The sequence below is a fragment of the Epinephelus moara genome, chromosome 8 (genome assembly GCF_006386435.1).
Source record: "Epinephelus moara isolate mb chromosome 8, YSFRI_EMoa_1.0, whole genome shotgun sequence".
NCBI classification, from domain to species: Eukaryota; Metazoa; Chordata; class Actinopteri; order Perciformes; family Serranidae; genus Epinephelus; species Epinephelus moara.
Genome location: NC_065513.1, coordinates 42,115,023 through 42,132,733, shown reverse-complemented (window position 1 = coordinate 42,132,733; position 17,711 = coordinate 42,115,023). Strand labels below are relative to the sequence as shown.

The following is a 17,711-nucleotide window of genomic DNA, read 5'->3' as shown; positions in this document are numbered from 1 at the left end:
CAAATCAGGTTTGAGACGAGCTGCAACTCGTCCTGACTGAACTGAGAGTTCTTCTACCGCTGAGGAGGCAGACGAGAGCCAAGGTCAGGTGAAGCAGCGAGCAGCTTCCCTCAGGGAAGGAGAGCTGGATGCCAAATAATATCAGAGTGAAGGGCTTCACTGTGGAGTGAAGGTGAAGCAGTGCGAGCAGGATTCAGTTTCATCACACTTAGACGGAACTAATACAACCCGAGGACCTTCAGCGATGTAATAACTGCAGATACGATTAGTGGCGTTCATCTCATCCAACATGTCTGTGAGGTTTAAATGAAAGCACCTGGATTGAATTACACACTTTATTGTTGGGAATAGTCATTCTGTGCAAATTGGAGTGTCAGTAATCACCAGCATAATTTGTTTTTGATGCTAATGTCATAGTCTTCAGTCACTCTTCTCCTCATATTCTTCAGGCCTTTCCTTTTAGTTTGAGGAAACCTTGAGACGAGGGTTATGAGACACATAAAGGACAAAACTTGGTGAAATCATTGCATCTTGGATACCAGAGATTTCGACAGGGTTTGTTAGTCCATGCACATTCACGTCACTAAGTCACAGATGTCCAGTGAAACATTTGTCACATGAGGTCGACCGTATAAGAGCACCGTCCTGGCTTCAGAAGTGTCTGTTGTCACTATACTGAGGCAAAGCATGGAGGGAGAGTAGAGCTACAATAAATGTCCCGGACACAGAAATCTACTTAGAGTATTTCACAGCTGAGTGCAGGAGGCAGAGGCCTTAACAAGGAGGGCATTTATATATACATCTCATACTGCACTGTGCAGCAGGAATGGAGTTCTGACACAAAACCACAGAATATATGAAAAATAAAACATCCAGAGCGACTCAACGTGATTCAGATTAAGAGGAGACTTTCAAGAATGTTCAGATGTAGAAACAAGGATTGGGAGAAGTTAACTAAAAGAAAAAGACTATATATATTTTATCATGTATGAATATTCATGTCAGGATTCTAGTTCATAAGTTTATTAAAAACAACAACACGTGTCGTGAAGCAACCACTGAGTTTGTAGTGCACTTATTTTATGCACGGAGTAAGAACATTTCGATGGACATAGTAATGAATGAGGCCTGTTGTCTTTAGCGAAATATTTTCATACCATATTCTTCATACCAGTATTTTATTCTCAACAGAAAGACTTTGACTTCAGCTGTCTCAGCTGACTTGGTCAATCCATGTGAAATTTGGCACAGTGGTAGAGGGTCATGGGAGGATGCCAATGTTTGGCACAGTGGTAGAGGGTCATGGGAGGATGCCAATGAAGCAATATTACATCAATTGGCCAAACGGGGGCGCTATAGCAACCCATTGAAATGTCAAACTTTGAATGGGCATATCTCATGCCCCGTATGTCGTAGAGACATGAAACTTTGCACAGAGATGCCTCTCCTCATGAGGAACACATTTGCCTCAAGAACCCATAACTTCCGCTTATATAGATTTTCCGCCATTTTGAATTTTTTGAAAAACACTTCAAATGGATCTCTTCCTAGGAAGTTTGAGCGATCTGCATGAAACTGGGTGAACATAATCTAGGGACCAATATCTAAAGTTCCCTCTTGGCAAAAGTTGGAAAACTTACTAAAACTGAGCTTCTATAAGGCAATGAATATTGCGGAGGGCGTGGCTCATCACATAAAGGTGTATAACATCTCAAGGGTTTCACCCATCACCACGCAACTTTGTAGGCATATGACCACACATAATCTGAGGGGACCCCTCCATTATTGACCCCATCAAACAAAATGGGGGCGCTAGAGAGCTCATTTCTTATCTAGGCCTAACCGCCATATGGATTTTTACTAAACTTGGTAGATATGTAGAACAGGACGCCTCAAGGTGACTGGAGAAATTTAACTCTAATTGGCAACTGGGTGGCGCTATAACAACAGAAAAATGCTTAAAAATGGCTAAAATGCGACCGATCGCTGTGGCTCCCCCTGTGGACCAATGTTGGTGTTTTTCTAATGTTTGGTATGACTAAGTCATGGTATGGTATGTTGTACATAATCAGGGAAACTGTCAGTGTGTCATTCTGTCAGTCAGTCATTCTGTCTGTCCCACGTTTTTCTACTCACTGACGTGGTCAATCTATGTGAAACTGCACATAGGCATTGAGGACTGGCATAGGTAGAAGGTGACAGAGCTACCAATGGATATAGACTAGTCTTTATTATGAAATAAATGAAAGTATTTAAATTAGCAACCACTGAATACTTGATATTGAAATTTACAAACCACAGAGTTTATAGCCGCATTTTTTTTTTTTTTTTCTAAACCATGTATCTGAATTAATTTGTTCTGATTTCACCTCTTTGAGATAAAAATACAAAATTTCTTGATTTGCAGTTTCAAAGGATGATTTTTCCCCCTCCTTTTCTCAGTGTTTACAAACTCAAATCCAAAAATTCAAGTCTCAGGATTTCAAAACAGTATTTTTGGGTTGCTCGATTTTGGTTGATCAAATTCAGACCAAAAAATTCAAGTTCAAAAATTTCAAATTGAACATCAGATGCAGTCAGATTGTACTCAAACAGCACGAACTGGTCTTCTCATTGGAGCCCTGTTGCTCTCCCTGTCAGTCGTCTTTGGGTTTCAATTTCCAGCCACTTTCTTGGGTCACATGTCGGACAGACCGTGTTTTGATAGGCCAGAGGTCGGTGCGATTTCATTCAGGCCTGACAGCCTCTCCTGTCTTGGGTAGCCCTTTGAATTTTTTTATCTAAATTTGACCAACTGAATCAGAGCAACCTGAATCTTTTTTCTTTTTTTTTAAATTCTGAAACTTGAATTTCGGATTTGAGGCAATGAACATTCAAGTCAATTCGATTCAAGTCAGTTCATCCATTCATCCATTTTCGTAACAAAGGGTTGCCAGGGGCTGGAGCTTATCCCAGCTGAGAGGCAGGGTTCACCCTGGACAGGTCACCAGACTATCACAGGGCTGACACATAGAGACAGACAACCATTCACACTCACATTCACACCTACGGACAATTTAGAGTCACCAATTAACCTGCATGTCTTTGGACTGTGGGAGGAAGCTGGAGCACCTGGAGGAAACCCACGCTGATACGGGGAGAACATGCAAACTCTGCACAGAGAGGGGCGACAGTGGTAACCACCACACCACTGTGCTGCTCCAGTTCAGTTCAACTTAATCCAATTAAACTTAATTCAGTTCAACTTAATTCAATTCAACTCTATTCAGTTAAAATCAATATAATTCAATTCAACTTAATTTAATTCATCTTATTTCAGTTCAGTCCAGTACTATTTTATTCAGCTTAATTCAGTTTAGTTCAATACAGCGTAATTCAATTCAACTTCATTCTATTCACTTTAACTCTATAATTCAATTCAGTTCATTATATTGCTCCTGGAGGGTTATTGTGGTGCAGCATTAAAGAGAAGCAACAAACATCAAAGAAACGTTCAGTACACGACAACATAAAACAAATCAACAACATTGTAACAAACAAAAACTCAAGAGTCAACAAGTAACAGTAGAAACATCACGTTTACAGTGCAGTGAATAAAAAAGTGCCAGAAATGGAATGGAAGTGAAATTCTGAACCAATACATGATTTTCAAAGTAAAATATTTCAGTGCTGTGAATTCAATAGTTTTTAAACACTCACACAGTTTATTCCCCTCAGAGGCTGAAGTTAAAAACAGTCTCTACCAGCGCACACACATTTCTTTTCATTACAAAAAGAGCATTATCAAGTTAAATATCAAATTCAGTCTCTCTCAGTGGTTCAGCAGCATATTCAGATTTCAGGGGTCATGAAACTGCCTCTTGAAGCACCGCAGAGCTCTCTGAGTCTGAAACGTGTCGTGGCTGTGTGCTGCTCTGCTGACTGCCATCTTGTTGAAATGCTCTTTGTGCTGCCACTAAGTTCTGTCTGTCTCTCTGTCTGTCTCTCTGTCTGTGTGTCCCCTCAGGCCAGAGTCACAGATCTCAAGTCTTGCGTCATCATCTTGAGGATTTTCAGAGACATGTGCAACAGACTGGCTGGGTGGCAGCCTCTCAAAGGATGGGTAGGTGACGGACACAGAATCAGAATGGGACGTCAAGTCCTCACATTCAGCAGAAGATGAAGTTCAACAAACTGTGAAGTTTACAAACACTCCAGCGTTCACTCCGTGTACTCAGACAGAATGGGAAACAGGAGTTTTATAAGTTTATGTCCCGGGTGGTTAAACAGCGTTCTCTGCCTGGTGTGTGTGTGTGTAAAGGATGAGCAGTCAGCTTTGTGTCCCAGGACCAGAATCATGACTGGAATTGATTTACTTTATGCTGTATTGAGCGTCCTCTGTCTGTCCGCACTCTGCAGCCTCTGGAGCTCATCTGTGAAAAAGCCATCGCCACCTGTAACCGGCCGCTGGGTCCAGGTGAAGCCCTGCGTCGGGTCATGGAGTGCATCGCCTCAGGGATCCTGCTGCCAGGTCAGTGTTCAGTCCTTCACCACGACCTCCAAGCTCCATTTGATGTTTGCATTTACACTCTGTTGTCTGAGCCCGAGGCGAGTTTAACATTGTTTGTGAACCCGGGGTTACTGGCCATAAAAACTGTGGTGGAATTTACAGGCAGCAGATACAGAGTTTATAGAGAGATATAAACAGAGGTGAGCATGTGCAGAATGTGTTTCATGTTAGGAGGAAAATTCAGGTTTAATCTAATGGATCTTCTTTAACAATGATGCGGAGCAGGAAAAGAAAAAGAAGTTTCTCTGTGAGTTTTAAAATCAGTCTGATTAAAATCGCCTGTTCTGTGTGTTTATGGCTGGAAGGCTCAGAGTGGAGAAACCATGCAGCAGTCAGATTTGTGCAGATAATATCGTCGACCTCAAAGTGGTTCTGGAAAATTGTCAGATGACTCAGTAAGGAGAGGCTGAACTGCTGACCTTGACTGGAAATAAAGTTAGGCAGTTTGAGGAGTTGAGGAAGTCCTGAGGAGGCAGAGCTGGAGGACCTGGTGGAGGTTCCTGCTCTGTGAGGTTGAGGGCAGTGCCTGTGGACAGGAGGTTAAAAAGGGAGGGTGTGCCTCATCTGTCAGGGTGTTTCAGAGTTCAGACTCTGAAAGCTTGTGTGAAGGTGCTGGAAAAGAGCGTCACACTGATGGATGAAACAGAGTCAGGAGGAGTATTGTTCTGGTCCTGGTTGTGTTCCAGTAGGCGTTTTTGGACCGGAGGAACTTTTCCATAGCTCCAACAACACCCTTTTTTGTTGCTTATAAAACGAACTAGAAATGATCATAGTTCTTATAATGCCATTTTGAGGGACTTTTGTTAGCTCCTATTTTAGACTAGGTATTCTTCCAGCACAAGAGGAACCACGTGTCATTGAGGTGTATATTGATTGGTTGAACATAGCCAACTGCCATTAAAAAAAAAAAAAAAAAGCCTTGTAAGCCACATCCATTCATTTTCATCCGCTTATCTGGGGCCGGGTCGTGGGGGCAGCAGGCCACATACAACCCTCTCCCCAGTAACACTTTCCAGCTCCTCCTGGGAGACCCCGCAGTGTTCCCAGGCCAGATGAGATATATAATCCCTCCAGTGTGTTCTGGGTCTGCCTACCAGTGGGACGTGTAAACCACAAACAACACATAACACACGTAGAGGTTTCTACCGTTTTTTTTCCCCGTTAAAGGGGTTTTTTTGGGGAGTTTTTCCTTATCCGCTGCGAGGGTCATAAGGACAGAGGGATGTCGTATGCTGTAAAGCCCTGTGAGGCAAATTGTGATTTGTGATATTGGGCTTTATAAATAAAATTGATTGATTGATTGATGGTAACAGCTCGTAACGAAAACAAAATGGCAGAAAACACAGACAAATGGACTTATAATGAAGTCCAAACTTTACCGAACATATATGTAACCGATAGGCTTGTTCGGTATACCGGTGCTAAATTAGTACCGGGGTACTGATGCATTTAAAATGGTACTATACAGCGCTTGGATGAGACCGGTACTTTTTTTTTTTTTTTTACGTCGCTGCGTGACGTCACTGCATTGTAATTTGAGCCGAGGCGAGCAAGCCGGGGCAAGCAGGCGAGCGAGTGAGCGAGCAGCGTGGAGCAGCAAACGGAGCAGGAGTCTGGCGACAGAGAGAGATAAAGGAGAGAAACCAGGTGCGCGAAGTGCTATGTGGAATTACTTCGGCTTGAAAACAAATGAGCATGGTGAAGCCATTAACACCGATGCACCACTGTGCAAACGGTGTTACAAAACATGTGTGGCCAAGGGTAGAAACACTTCCAACTTGGCAAAACACTTGAAGGACAAGCACCCAGACCTGCACAAGGAGTTCAGAGAACGACAGGTAATAACTTATAATAGCACATTCAGTGCTAAAAGCAAGCAACGCCAGCCCCCTTCACTCTCCACAAAAGTAGCTCTGGAAAAAAATTTAAGCTGCATTGCAATTACCACTTTCTCTGGTTTAAATAGCCTATTTATTTTATTTTATTTTATATTATATTATTTCTATTTATATTCTCACAGTGATTTTTAAACTTTTTGCCATACATGTAGACATGCTGATTAACGATAAATTTGAAGTGGTCCCTTAATTTTTTTTTTTTCCAGAGCTGTAAATGCACACATGCATGATCTTTATGAAGTAACAAACTTTTACATACACATTTAGCCATTTAATATGTTATAAAGACTGACATTTTTTGTGTTCTCTTTTTATTTGGAAAAGTATCGAAATACATGTTGGTACCGGTATCGATACCAAAATGTTGGTATCATGACAACACTAGTAACCGAGTAGTTCCAATTGGCGGTTCAACCAGAAACCAGAATTAGTGTATGAATTCTTGAGTTATGGCAACAAACGTGTTTTATTAGGTCAGAGTGACCTTGACCTTTGACCTTCAACCACCAAAATCAGTTCATTCTTCCATGTGGATGTTTGTGCCAAATTTAGGGGAAACGCCCCCAAGGCCTTCTTGAGATATTGCATACACAAAAATGAGATGGATTCAGGGTCACAGTAACCTCTGAACTCTGACTACCAAATTCTAATCAGTTCATTCTTGAGTCCAAGTAGACATTTGTGCCAAATTTAAGGTAAACTCCCTCGAGGCCTTCCTGAGACATTGTGTTCACAAGAATGAGATGGATTCAAGGTCACGGTAACCTTTGACCTTCGACTATGAAATTCTAATCAGTTCATTCTTGAGTCCAAGTGGATGTTTGTGCCAAATTTAAAGTAAACACCCTCGAGGCCTTCCTGAGACATTGTGTTCACGAGAATGAGATGGATTCAAGGTCACGGTAACGTTTGACCTTCGACTATGAAATTTTAATCAGTTCATTCTTGAGTCCAAGTGGACATTTGTGCCAAATTTAAAGTAAACACCCTCGAGGCCTTCCTGAGACATTGTGTTCATGAGAATGAGACGGATTCAAGGTCACAGTAACCTTTGACCTTCGACTATGAAATTCTAATCAGTTCATTCTTGAGTCCAAGTTGATGTTTGTGCCAAATTTAAGGGAAACTCCCCCAAGGCCTTCTTGAGATATTGTGTACACAAAAATGAGATGGATTCAGGGTCACAGTAACCTCTGAACTCTGACTACCAAATTCTAATGAGATCATTCTTGAGTCAGAGTGGACGTTTGTGCCAAATTTTAGGTAAACTCCCTCGAGGCCTTCCTGAGACATTGTGTTCACGAGAATGAGATGGATTCAAGGTCACAGTAACCTTTGACCTTCGACTATGAAATTCTAATCAGTTCATTCTTGAGTCCAAGTTGATTTTTTTGCCAGATTTAAGGGAAATTCCCCCAAACCCTTCTTGAGATATTGCGTACACAAAAATGAGATGGATTCAAGGTCACAGTAACCTTTGACTACCAAATTCTAATCAGTTTATTCTTGAGGTCAAGTGGACGTTTGTGCCAAATTTAAAGTAAACTCCCTCAAGGCCTTTCCTGAGACATTGTGTTTATGAGAATGAGACGGATTCAAGGTCACAGTAACCTTTGACCTTTGACTATGAAATTCTAATTAGTTTATTCCTGAGCCCAAGTGGATGTTTGTGCCAAATTAAAGGGAAATTCTAAGGCCTTCTTGAGATATTGCGTACACAAAAATGAGACGGATTCAAGGTCACAGTAACCTTTGACCTTCGTCTATGAAATTCTAATCAGTTCATTCTTGAGGCCAAGTAGACGTTTGTGCCAAATTTAAGGTAAACTCCCTCAAGGCCTTCCTGAGACATTGTGTTCACGAGAATGAGATGGATTCAAGGTCACAGTAACATTTGACCTTCGACTATGAAATTCTAATCAGTTCATTCTTGAGTCCAAGTTGATGTTTGTGCCAAATTTAAGGGAAACTCCCCCAAGGCCTTCTTGAGATATTGCGTACACAAAAATGAGACGGATTCAAGGTCACAGTAACCTCTGACCTCTGACTACCAAATTCTAATCAGTTTATTCTTGAGCCCAAGTGGACGTTTCTGCCAAATTAAAGGTAAACTCCCTTAAGGCCGCTTTAACAAAAGTGGGACGGACAGACAGATAACCCAAAAACATATTGCCTGCAGCCGTGGCTATCACGCAGAGACATTAAAAGACAGAGAAGATATGTAGTTCTCAGAGGAGCTCCCAGCAGGGACTTCCTCTCAGGGTTTCATTGGAAAACACGTGGTGGACCAGCAGTTTACTCTTTCCTCTATTTGTTGTCATCAGGGACTTTTGTTAGGGGCACCAGGGCTGCATCTCATGGGTAAGATTAAAGTTTGGTTTCAGTTTGAATCATAAAGTTTGATGTGGTGGATCTAATTGGCAGTGAAAATGGTGTATTCTAGTATTCTCCACTAACAAGGGCTCATGAGGTAATGAGACACCACAAGCATTAAAGAGGACCTATTATGCTCATTTTCAGGTTCACACTCATATTTAAGGTTTCTACAAGAACATGTTTACATGCTTTTAAGGTCCAGTGTAGGATTGAGGGGGATGTATTGGCAGAAATGGAACATAATCTAATAAGTGTGTTTCCTTTAGTGTATAATCACCTGAAAATAAGAATCCTTATGTTTTTGTTACCGTAGAATGAGCCGTTTCTATCTATGTAGACAGCAGGTCCTCATCTATAGAGATCACCATGTTACAATGCCATGTTTCTACAGTAGCCCAGAACAGACAAACACTCGCTCTAGATAGAGACACTCGCCAATCTGCAGCAAGCAGTATCACTGCTAACACTGATTTGTAAAGTTTCAGCTGGTTGCAATCTGCAGTCCTCACCTTTATATGCCACTAAATCATCCTTAATCTTAAACTTTAAACCTTTAAAGGTCAAAGAACACTTTATTTTCCTCATAATGTCTGTGCTGGAATACCCATATTCACCCTCCGTCTCAGATGCTGCATTTAGCACCTGTCTCTTTAAGCCCCCTTCCCAAAAATGCGTAATCTGCTCTGAATGGTCCCTATTGGCGGGTCTTCCGCATCTCGGTGTCTCTGCACCGTCATTGCAGCTGTGGGATAACTGTATTGGAGAATAAAGGCACTTTTTACCCAGAAACAATCACCAGTAAAAGCTTCTAAACACAACTGGACAAGTTATGATTATGATCCAACATCTGGGAGGAAGTAACAAGTGACGTTAGCATGTAGCTTCATGTACTGTAGCAGTGTAATATGATATTAATATGAATACTGGCAGTAGCGTGCTTGGAGCAGATGACCATATAAAGTCCAGTACACTGACGTCAGACTGTAGTCAGAGTTGAGATGGTCTGAAGCCTGAGGTTTGTGCTCTCAAGGATCACATTTATATACATTTACGTCATGATTTGAAACTATGGCCTCGTCATTATGAGCACCTGACATTATAACATTATATATTTGACAGAAAATAAGCAGAAACGTAAGAGGTCCCCGTAAAAAGTAGAATAAACGGCTGCTTTTATGGCAGCAGGACATTGAATCACATGCAGATGAGTCCGTTTTTGTGTGTTATTGTGGGACACTAACGGGCCCTCCTGGAGGCAGAATATCTTATACCCTCTGTCTGATGCATTCAACACTTTTAATCTTGTAAATGACGAGATCCATTCTGCCTGAAATGAATATGTGCGAGCCGTCATCAGTTAAGAGTCGACCGTACTGAATGGATCCAGTAATCAGACTCTCCGCTCAGAGAGCAGCGAAATGAAATTACCAAGTTTGACGCTGAAATTATAATCAGCAAGGACACTTGAAGAGCAGCGAGGCCCCTTCTGTTCAGTAAAGACAAAAATGTGTTGTTGAATTTAAATGAGCAGAAATGTGAGTCTGTAATTTTAAAGTGATGATCTGATGTTTGTGATCAGCGACTGATTGATCAGTGCATCCTTTATTAAATGCATGGTTACTGCAATCGCACATTTCCATTTCATGAATGAGATGAAGTGACAGCAGCTTTCTATCACTGCTGAGGTCTTCTCTCAGCAGCTTCTCAGCCCCCAAACCTGGGTGATTTTTAGGGACCCAACGCTTTTCCAGTGGCTTTTCAGCCTTGAGCGTCATTTTTTTTTTTAGGGCCCTGTGTCTCTTTTTCAAGGGACTGTACAGCCTTCAAACATGGGTGATTTTTAGGGATTTGTCACTGTTTCTCCTGAAGCTTTCAGCCCCTAGCATGGGTGTTTTTTTAGGACCTGTGGCTCTTCTTTCAGCAGCTTTTCATCCCTCAAACATGGGTAATTTTTAGGGACCTGTTGCTGTTTTTCCCGCAGCTTTTAAGCCCCCAGCATGCGTGTTTTTAAGAGACCCATGGATCTTTTTCCGGTTGCTTTTCAGCCCCCAAACGTGGATGTATTTTAGGGACCTATCTTCTTTTTCTAGTGGCTTTTCGGCCTGTGGCTCTTTTTCAAAGGGCTCTTTCGCCCCAAAACATGGACGGGACCTGTTACTGTTTTTCCAGCAGGGATAGTGCCACAAAAAGCACTTGTTTAAGACTGAGAGCTAGTTGCATTTCCTGCAGGGCTTGTGCCCCCAAAAGCAGGTATTTTAGCCAAAACATGATCTTTTCCTAAACCTTACCACACCTTAACAACAGCGTTGTTAAAATGGTATGGTAATGTACAAATGTAACATATCTGTGGTTTGCACAAACGTACAATGCCAACATTTTTCCAGTGATTAGTTTGTGCATTTTCAGCTGTTTCCATTGTCTTTTGTTAATATTTGTAAAAATCCAATAAAGAAACTCAGTAAATTCTGCCTGCTACATTATGATCTGTTAACTTGTGAAATAATACAGAAGCTCAAACTTGTTTTTAGAGAAACTGTCTCTGACTTGACGGCAGCACGAGGCGACTGTGCTCAGTGTTCCACTTTCTCTCTGCGCTGTCACGTCCCCTGATACCTAATAAAAGAGAAGTCAGCCCAGGGATCAGCAACGAGCAGGCAAATAAACTAAGAAGCAGAAACATGCACGGAAACAGTTTTTTATTCTCAGGAGAAACATTAAGAAACATCTGAAATGAATGTGTTTTAGGATAACCTGGTGTTTGGCTGCAGCCTCTTAATACACACAGTGTCCCAAAGATTCATGGCCTGGACAGCAGACTGTGGAGCGTCAGCAGTGATGCAGTGTAGTATCACCTGCACTCAGTCTTTTAGTACTCTACAGTGCATTAATTGCGGTGCAGGTCCCCTCAGGGCTCCTGAAGAGTCCCAGTGGATTCACAGCAGCATGAATGATGGTTTAATTTAACTATTACATGTTTTTCATTCAGCAGAAGTTGGTGGTGGAGTAGGCAGTATTTTAGAAAGATGTACACGACTTTCTAAACTGTGTAAACATTTACCCTCTGAGGATTTCTTTTTATTGTCGAGCAGTTCAAGTAAAAATGTTTCCTGTTTTTCAGATTTATTTTTCTTGTTGTGGGAAACCTTCAGTTCCCACGTTTGATCAGAGCAGAGCAGCCAGTTTGTGATGATGTGATTGGATTTTTTAAATGTGGTTTAGGGTTGCCCTCCGCACTGAAATGGCAGGTTGTTCCTGAAAGCCCTGAATCATTGATGAGTTACTGCTGCAGTCAGAGTGTACGCAGCAGGAGCCAGTCAATTATTTCCTCGTGTTTTCCTGTCAGGAGAAATTAGAGTGAGTTCAGAGTGTGTGTTGCTGCTCGGAGGTCTTCTCCTGTCTGAGTCAGAGCCCGCTGTGGTTTTTATTTACAGGAGGGCCAGGAGTTCACGACCCCTGTGAGAGGGAACCCACAGACGTCCTGTCTGACCTCAGCGCCCAGCAGGCGGACGCCATCACACACAGCGCACAGGTCAGTCCACTTCACCTGTCAGCACCTTCTGCTGCTCTCAGTGACTTCTTCCTCTTCTTCTGCAGTTTGTAAAAAATATATCTTAAAGAGGCAGCTCAGATTTTGAAGTGGGGTTGTATGAGGTAGTTATCTGTAGACAGACTTTGCACCCCTGAAAGAAACAGTGGCTCTCCAGCTTACTTACAATGGGAGTCCATGGCTTTGTTAGACAGTCTGAAAAGCATCCAAGGCTCTCTGATTATAAGCTGAAAATCCTTTAATAATACAGGGTTATGGTGATTATCTGTGTATTAATAAAGGATTTTTGACTGATAATCAGAGGGCCTTGGATGCTTTTCAAACTGCCAACCAGAAAGCATGGACTCCCATTATACTGTATGTGAGATGGACAGTTTTTTTTTATTCTGACTGTTAATAAAACTTCTGTCCTTGTTCTGAGTGAAGAAACTTTTATTTCCTGGCTCCAAAAAAAGTATATATTCTACAATAAAGTGAACCTCAGGCTGGATTTATTAAAAACAGCTCAGAGGTTTAAAGGTCCAGTGTGTAGGGGGATATATTGGCAGAAATGGAATATAATAAAATAAGTATGTTGTCTTGAGTGCATAATCACGTGATAATGAGAATAATTGAGTTTTCGTTACCTTAGAATGAGCCGTTAATATCTACATAGGGAGCGGCTCCTTGTCATTCTTGTTACACCGCTATGTTTCTACAGTAGCCCAGAACGGACAAACCAAACCCCGGCTCCAGATAGAGCCATTCTCATTGTTGTGCCTGCTCTTTTTACCATCTTTTCTTAAAAAACCTATGAAGTTAATCAGTCTTTGTCGTCTTTGTGCAGCACTTGAAATCAAGCACTTCGATTGGCTCTTAAACACCACAGGAAACAGTGATGTCACCGCCTCAATAAGACAATAAATTACTCTCTCTGTCCCAGCTAAACGTGTAAATAAAACTGACACAGTAGAAATGGAATCAAACGTTTTTTAAAAATCATATTGTTGCAGTCGAGTGTGCGACTGTGGCTCAGAGGTAGAGCAGGTCGTTGACTACTCGGAAGTTCAGTGGTTTGATCCCCGGCTCCTCCAGCATGTATTCTTGTATCCTTCAGCAAGACACTGAACCCCGTCTGTTCCAAAATACCGATAATAATTCCTGTTTTCACAAGAAATTTAATGTCTATATACAGTCTCTTTCAAAATAAAAGCACTATGTCAGTACAACACTGTGAATTGACGTTTTTTTTCGTTCAACAAGGAAAACATGCGGCTACGTTTTGCCAGCACATGCACGTGGTTGGGTTTGGGAAAAAAGAACAGGGTTTGGCTTTACAAACGTAGGGGAAGCATACACCAGCATTTTCAGGGGAATGCCGGGGGTTGTTGGACCCATCCACCACCCCTCCTGCCCACCCTGCTCAGACTTCCGCCCTCTCAACTGTTGTTGTACCACCGTGTTTTCCCGACACCGCTGGGCGCCATTAAACAATAGTGGCGTCTGGCCAACTTGAAAAGATGGCTTTTATCTAGGACTGTAGTCTCCTGGTCGACTAGTCGATTCTTTGGTCGCTATGCTCTCGTCCGACCAAATTCTCATTGATCGAATAATCGCCGTGTTACTGTCTTAAGGAGAAAAGTGCTTCATCAACAGCTTTCCAGGATTAATCCATTATTTCTTGGGGTGGGGGGACAGGCTAAGTTACCTCAGCGTCGCGGTGACGTAGACCTCCTGTATGTTTCTGTAAGCTGAAACCATTTCCCTCAGTGGAAACGAAGCTTGTATTCACTTACTCACAGATAAGAAACAATTAATTGTGAAGACAGTAAAGCCTCCACTAAAGTAGCATTTTAAGTCTTGTGTGTGATTTATCCTGGCTTCATATGAGCAGAGGAAATCTCCACCCGTCGCTAGGCTAACGTATACCATGTAAAATGCCATAGGTTGGCGTTAATAACGTTAGCATGTTGTATTTGTTTGGAAAACATGTTTAGTATCAGACAGTTGTTTTGTCAGTGAACCTTGTGAGTTGTAATGGAGCCAAATTATGTACCGTTACCTTTGTTACATGTTGCTGTTGTCCCTGACTTTATATGAGAAGAGGAAAAGATCGCTAGACGCTAGGCTAATTTATACAATGTAAAACGCCATAGACTTGTGCTAATAACGTTAGCATGTTGTATTGGTGGGGGAAATGTGTCCAGATAAAGACAAATGTTTGTCTGTCAGTTCTGCGATTTATAGTGAAGCTGATTTGCGTACTTGTGTTTGAAATGTGTGTTTAATGTGTTTTGAATCAACTATATAAATAAAGTTTGATTTGAACTAAACTTTACAGCACTTAACACAGTCCTCCACCGCCGACTAGTGTTTTGGAGGTGTAACTGCAGAGTGACATAGACACACCACCGCAGAAGTTAAAATAACGTGCAGATTTTTTTTCCCCACGACTAATCGATTAGTTAAAGATTACACTGTTCCTTTAAGGTAAAACCCTCTCTGTAGTCAAATGAGTTATAATAACCCACAGTATTCTCACCTGTTTCAGAGTGATAGTGGGCTCTGTATCTGCAGGTCTGCTGGTTTGATGAGGTCCTTTTGTTGTTAATTTACTGGAGGTTTAATGCCTTGCTCAAGGGCACTTTAACAGTAGCTGTTAAGGAAGATAGGATCATTTCCCATCTCCATTATCCTCTCTGCTCCAGGAGCGTGAACATTAAAAGCTTCAATTAACAGGCTCTTGTCTCTGGCCCCGGGGCCACAGCTGCACAGGGTTTAACTGGTCCCACAGGTGATGGAGTCACACACACACACAAATAAAGTCACCTCAGATTTCATCAAGTCTGGGATGAAAATACATTCAAACTGGAGCTGCTCGACAAATTCTCTGTGTGGGAAAATATTCAGAGAGCCAAGTTGGGAATTGAAACTCCTGAGAGTCGTTTAGAAGCAGAGTTTGTCCCTGGAGGTGAATTAATGTAAAGCCGCAGATGTGTCCTGATTTTAGACACATTTTACACAACGTGCATGATAGTAAGTCTTTCATTTAATCTGCTGCTTTATGGACGTTGTCTTTACATCCCCCCCTGAGCACTATAAAACTTCCCTTCCTGTTTTCCTGCTATAAAAGCAGCCGCAGACGTAAACTTAACCGAGCGTAATCATCAGCTGAACCTCAGCCGAGCGACTCGTGAGACCTTGAAACATCCCACCGGGGTGCACTTCCACGCTGCCCACTGCACCAAAGTCAGCAGTTCTTTCAGGAAACTGGACGAGTAACGCTCCCCTCCTGCTCCGCTGATTGAAGGAGGGTTATTTAAAGCGAGTCCTCGGCCACCTCGGTGGAGCCCCGAGCCTCACGTCAGCACTATAAATAGCTGAGTGGCCGCAGAAGCCCGGACTCTGACCTCGGATAAGCAGCCCCTCAGTGCAGCGCAGGCTTGACGAACTGGCAGCCTAATTAGCCACCTAATGAGCGTGGGAACACTCTTCCCTGCTCACACCCACACCAACACTACTACTACCACTGCTGCTGCACGGCACATGGAACAACAAAGTCCGCCCCCGGGTGGGAACTGTGGGCTCAGCGCTGTGAAATATGAAGACCTTCTCAAATTCATATTTTCCTCCATCTCTGTGTGTTTCTGCCTTTGTTTTGCTCTCTGGGAATATTTTTCTTTCCTTTTCTTTTCCTCTTTCGTCGGAGCCCACTGACTGTTTATTCCTCCCCTCTATAATGCATGAAGTTTCTCCCCACAGAGTTCGCTGGTTTACATAAATGTTGGGCTGCTCGCACGAGTTTCCCCGATAATTAAAGCACGTTGATCAGAGAATAAATGATATCGCTGCTGCCTGTTCTTCTCTGAGTGCACACTTCTGCTGCTTTACCAATACAGTGATGTGACCTTATTCTGTCTGTGTGTGGGTGTGTGTGTGTGTTTTTCAGCATGCGTTACGCCTCCTAGCCTTTGGACAGCTTTACAAGGTCTTGAATATGGATCCTCTTCCCGCCAGCAAGCCCTCACAGAGGCTGTTAGAAGGTGTGTGTTCAGTTGGGTTTTCTCTTCATATGAGTCTCTGTTTGTGTGTGTGTGTGTGTGTGTGTGTGTGTGTGTGTGCATTATTTTGGTTTTGTGTGTGTATCCATGAGTGTCACTATTTGGATTCCTATGTTTATCTCCCCACCATATTCTACTTTGTGCCGCCCTGTAACGCAGCCTGTAAACTCCTCTGTTTAGATAATGTTCAGTTAGAAAATAATGATGATCGTAATGATGTGTTCAGGTGACGTGTTTGTGTGTGTGTTTGTGAGGTTTCAGGTGATCAGTGTGTTTGTTTGCGCCCTGCAGGTGGCTGTCAGAAGAGGCTCCGGGAGGACACCGGGTCAGACGACAGAGACTTCATCAAAAGAATGAAAGGTGACTTTGACCATCAGCTTGTTTGTTTCAGAGGATCACAGTTTGCTCAGATGACCTGAATCTTCTCACCTCTGAACACGAGACAAACTACAGTGGACCAGTAAAGTATGTAAATATCTAAAGGCAGACTGATACATGAGGCTGATAGAGGCCTTATGTTAGATACTGTGTTTAGGGCTGTTGGTTCAGACATGATTCAGCACAGTGATCACTCAGTTTCTGCTCGTGTGGAGCCAACACAGTGTTTCTGTTTGGTGAAATTTATTATTGAATTTTGAGTTGTCCTTGGTTTGTTTGGACTCTTTGTTGCGAATGTCCACGTCCCAGTTTGTGTCCCTTAGTGCTCAAAAACCCTGATTTGCACAGGACCTGTGTTACCAGGGTCCTCATGTGATGTAGTCATCCATTATCCTGCAGATATAATGTGCACAGTCTTTTCTAACTATCTACACAACACAGATGCTCTACACAGCTCCAATAGCACTGATGTTACAGTGTTCACCCACTGTGTTGAATATGGATTAAACAGTTCAAATAAACACAAGAAGTTTGTGCTCTAGAGAAAGGATCAACACTCAGTGAAAAACCTAAGCCCTATGATAAGCTATTATGGCAAGGCTTAACTATACAAACCAATGAGCAGTTATAACTAGCATGTCTTTGGGGTCATCGGGTGGGAACCTCCTTTCACCAGTGTTTCGTCTAGTTGATCCCACGACACCTCCAGGAGGCTAGACAGTGATCTCTAGCGTCCCAGAGACACTCACCTAATGCCAGGTCTCACTGCTCCCCTCCCCGCACCAACCCAATAACCTCCTTTACCTTACTTACACATGGCTTTCTCAGCCCAAACAGCACTGCCACCTTCAACCAAACCCAGGCTCCGTACATGCGAGCTCCAGGTAGAGACAGGGCTGATACTACCTTTCCTAGCACATTCA

General features: G+C 42.5%; 1 protein-coding gene across 3 annotated transcripts in view; it reads left to right on the top strand.

The window, feature by feature from the left end:
* The window catches only part of LOC126393832 (spermatid perinuclear RNA-binding protein-like), a 139,312-nt gene that overhangs the window by 87,658 nt on the left and 33,943 nt on the right, over positions 1–17,711 (top strand). For all 3 annotated transcript variants that reach the window (XM_050050214.1, XM_050050215.1, XM_050050216.1), the window contains exons 7-11: positions 4,007–4,102; positions 4,399–4,510; positions 12,255–12,352; positions 16,299–16,392; positions 16,702–16,770. In XM_050050214.1, the coding sequence (XP_049906171.1) occupies positions 4,007–4,102; positions 4,399–4,510; positions 12,255–12,352; positions 16,299–16,392; positions 16,702–16,770 (469 nt within the window). The remainder of the gene's footprint in view (positions 1–4,006; positions 4,103–4,398; positions 4,511–12,254; positions 12,353–16,298; positions 16,393–16,701; positions 16,771–17,711) is intronic.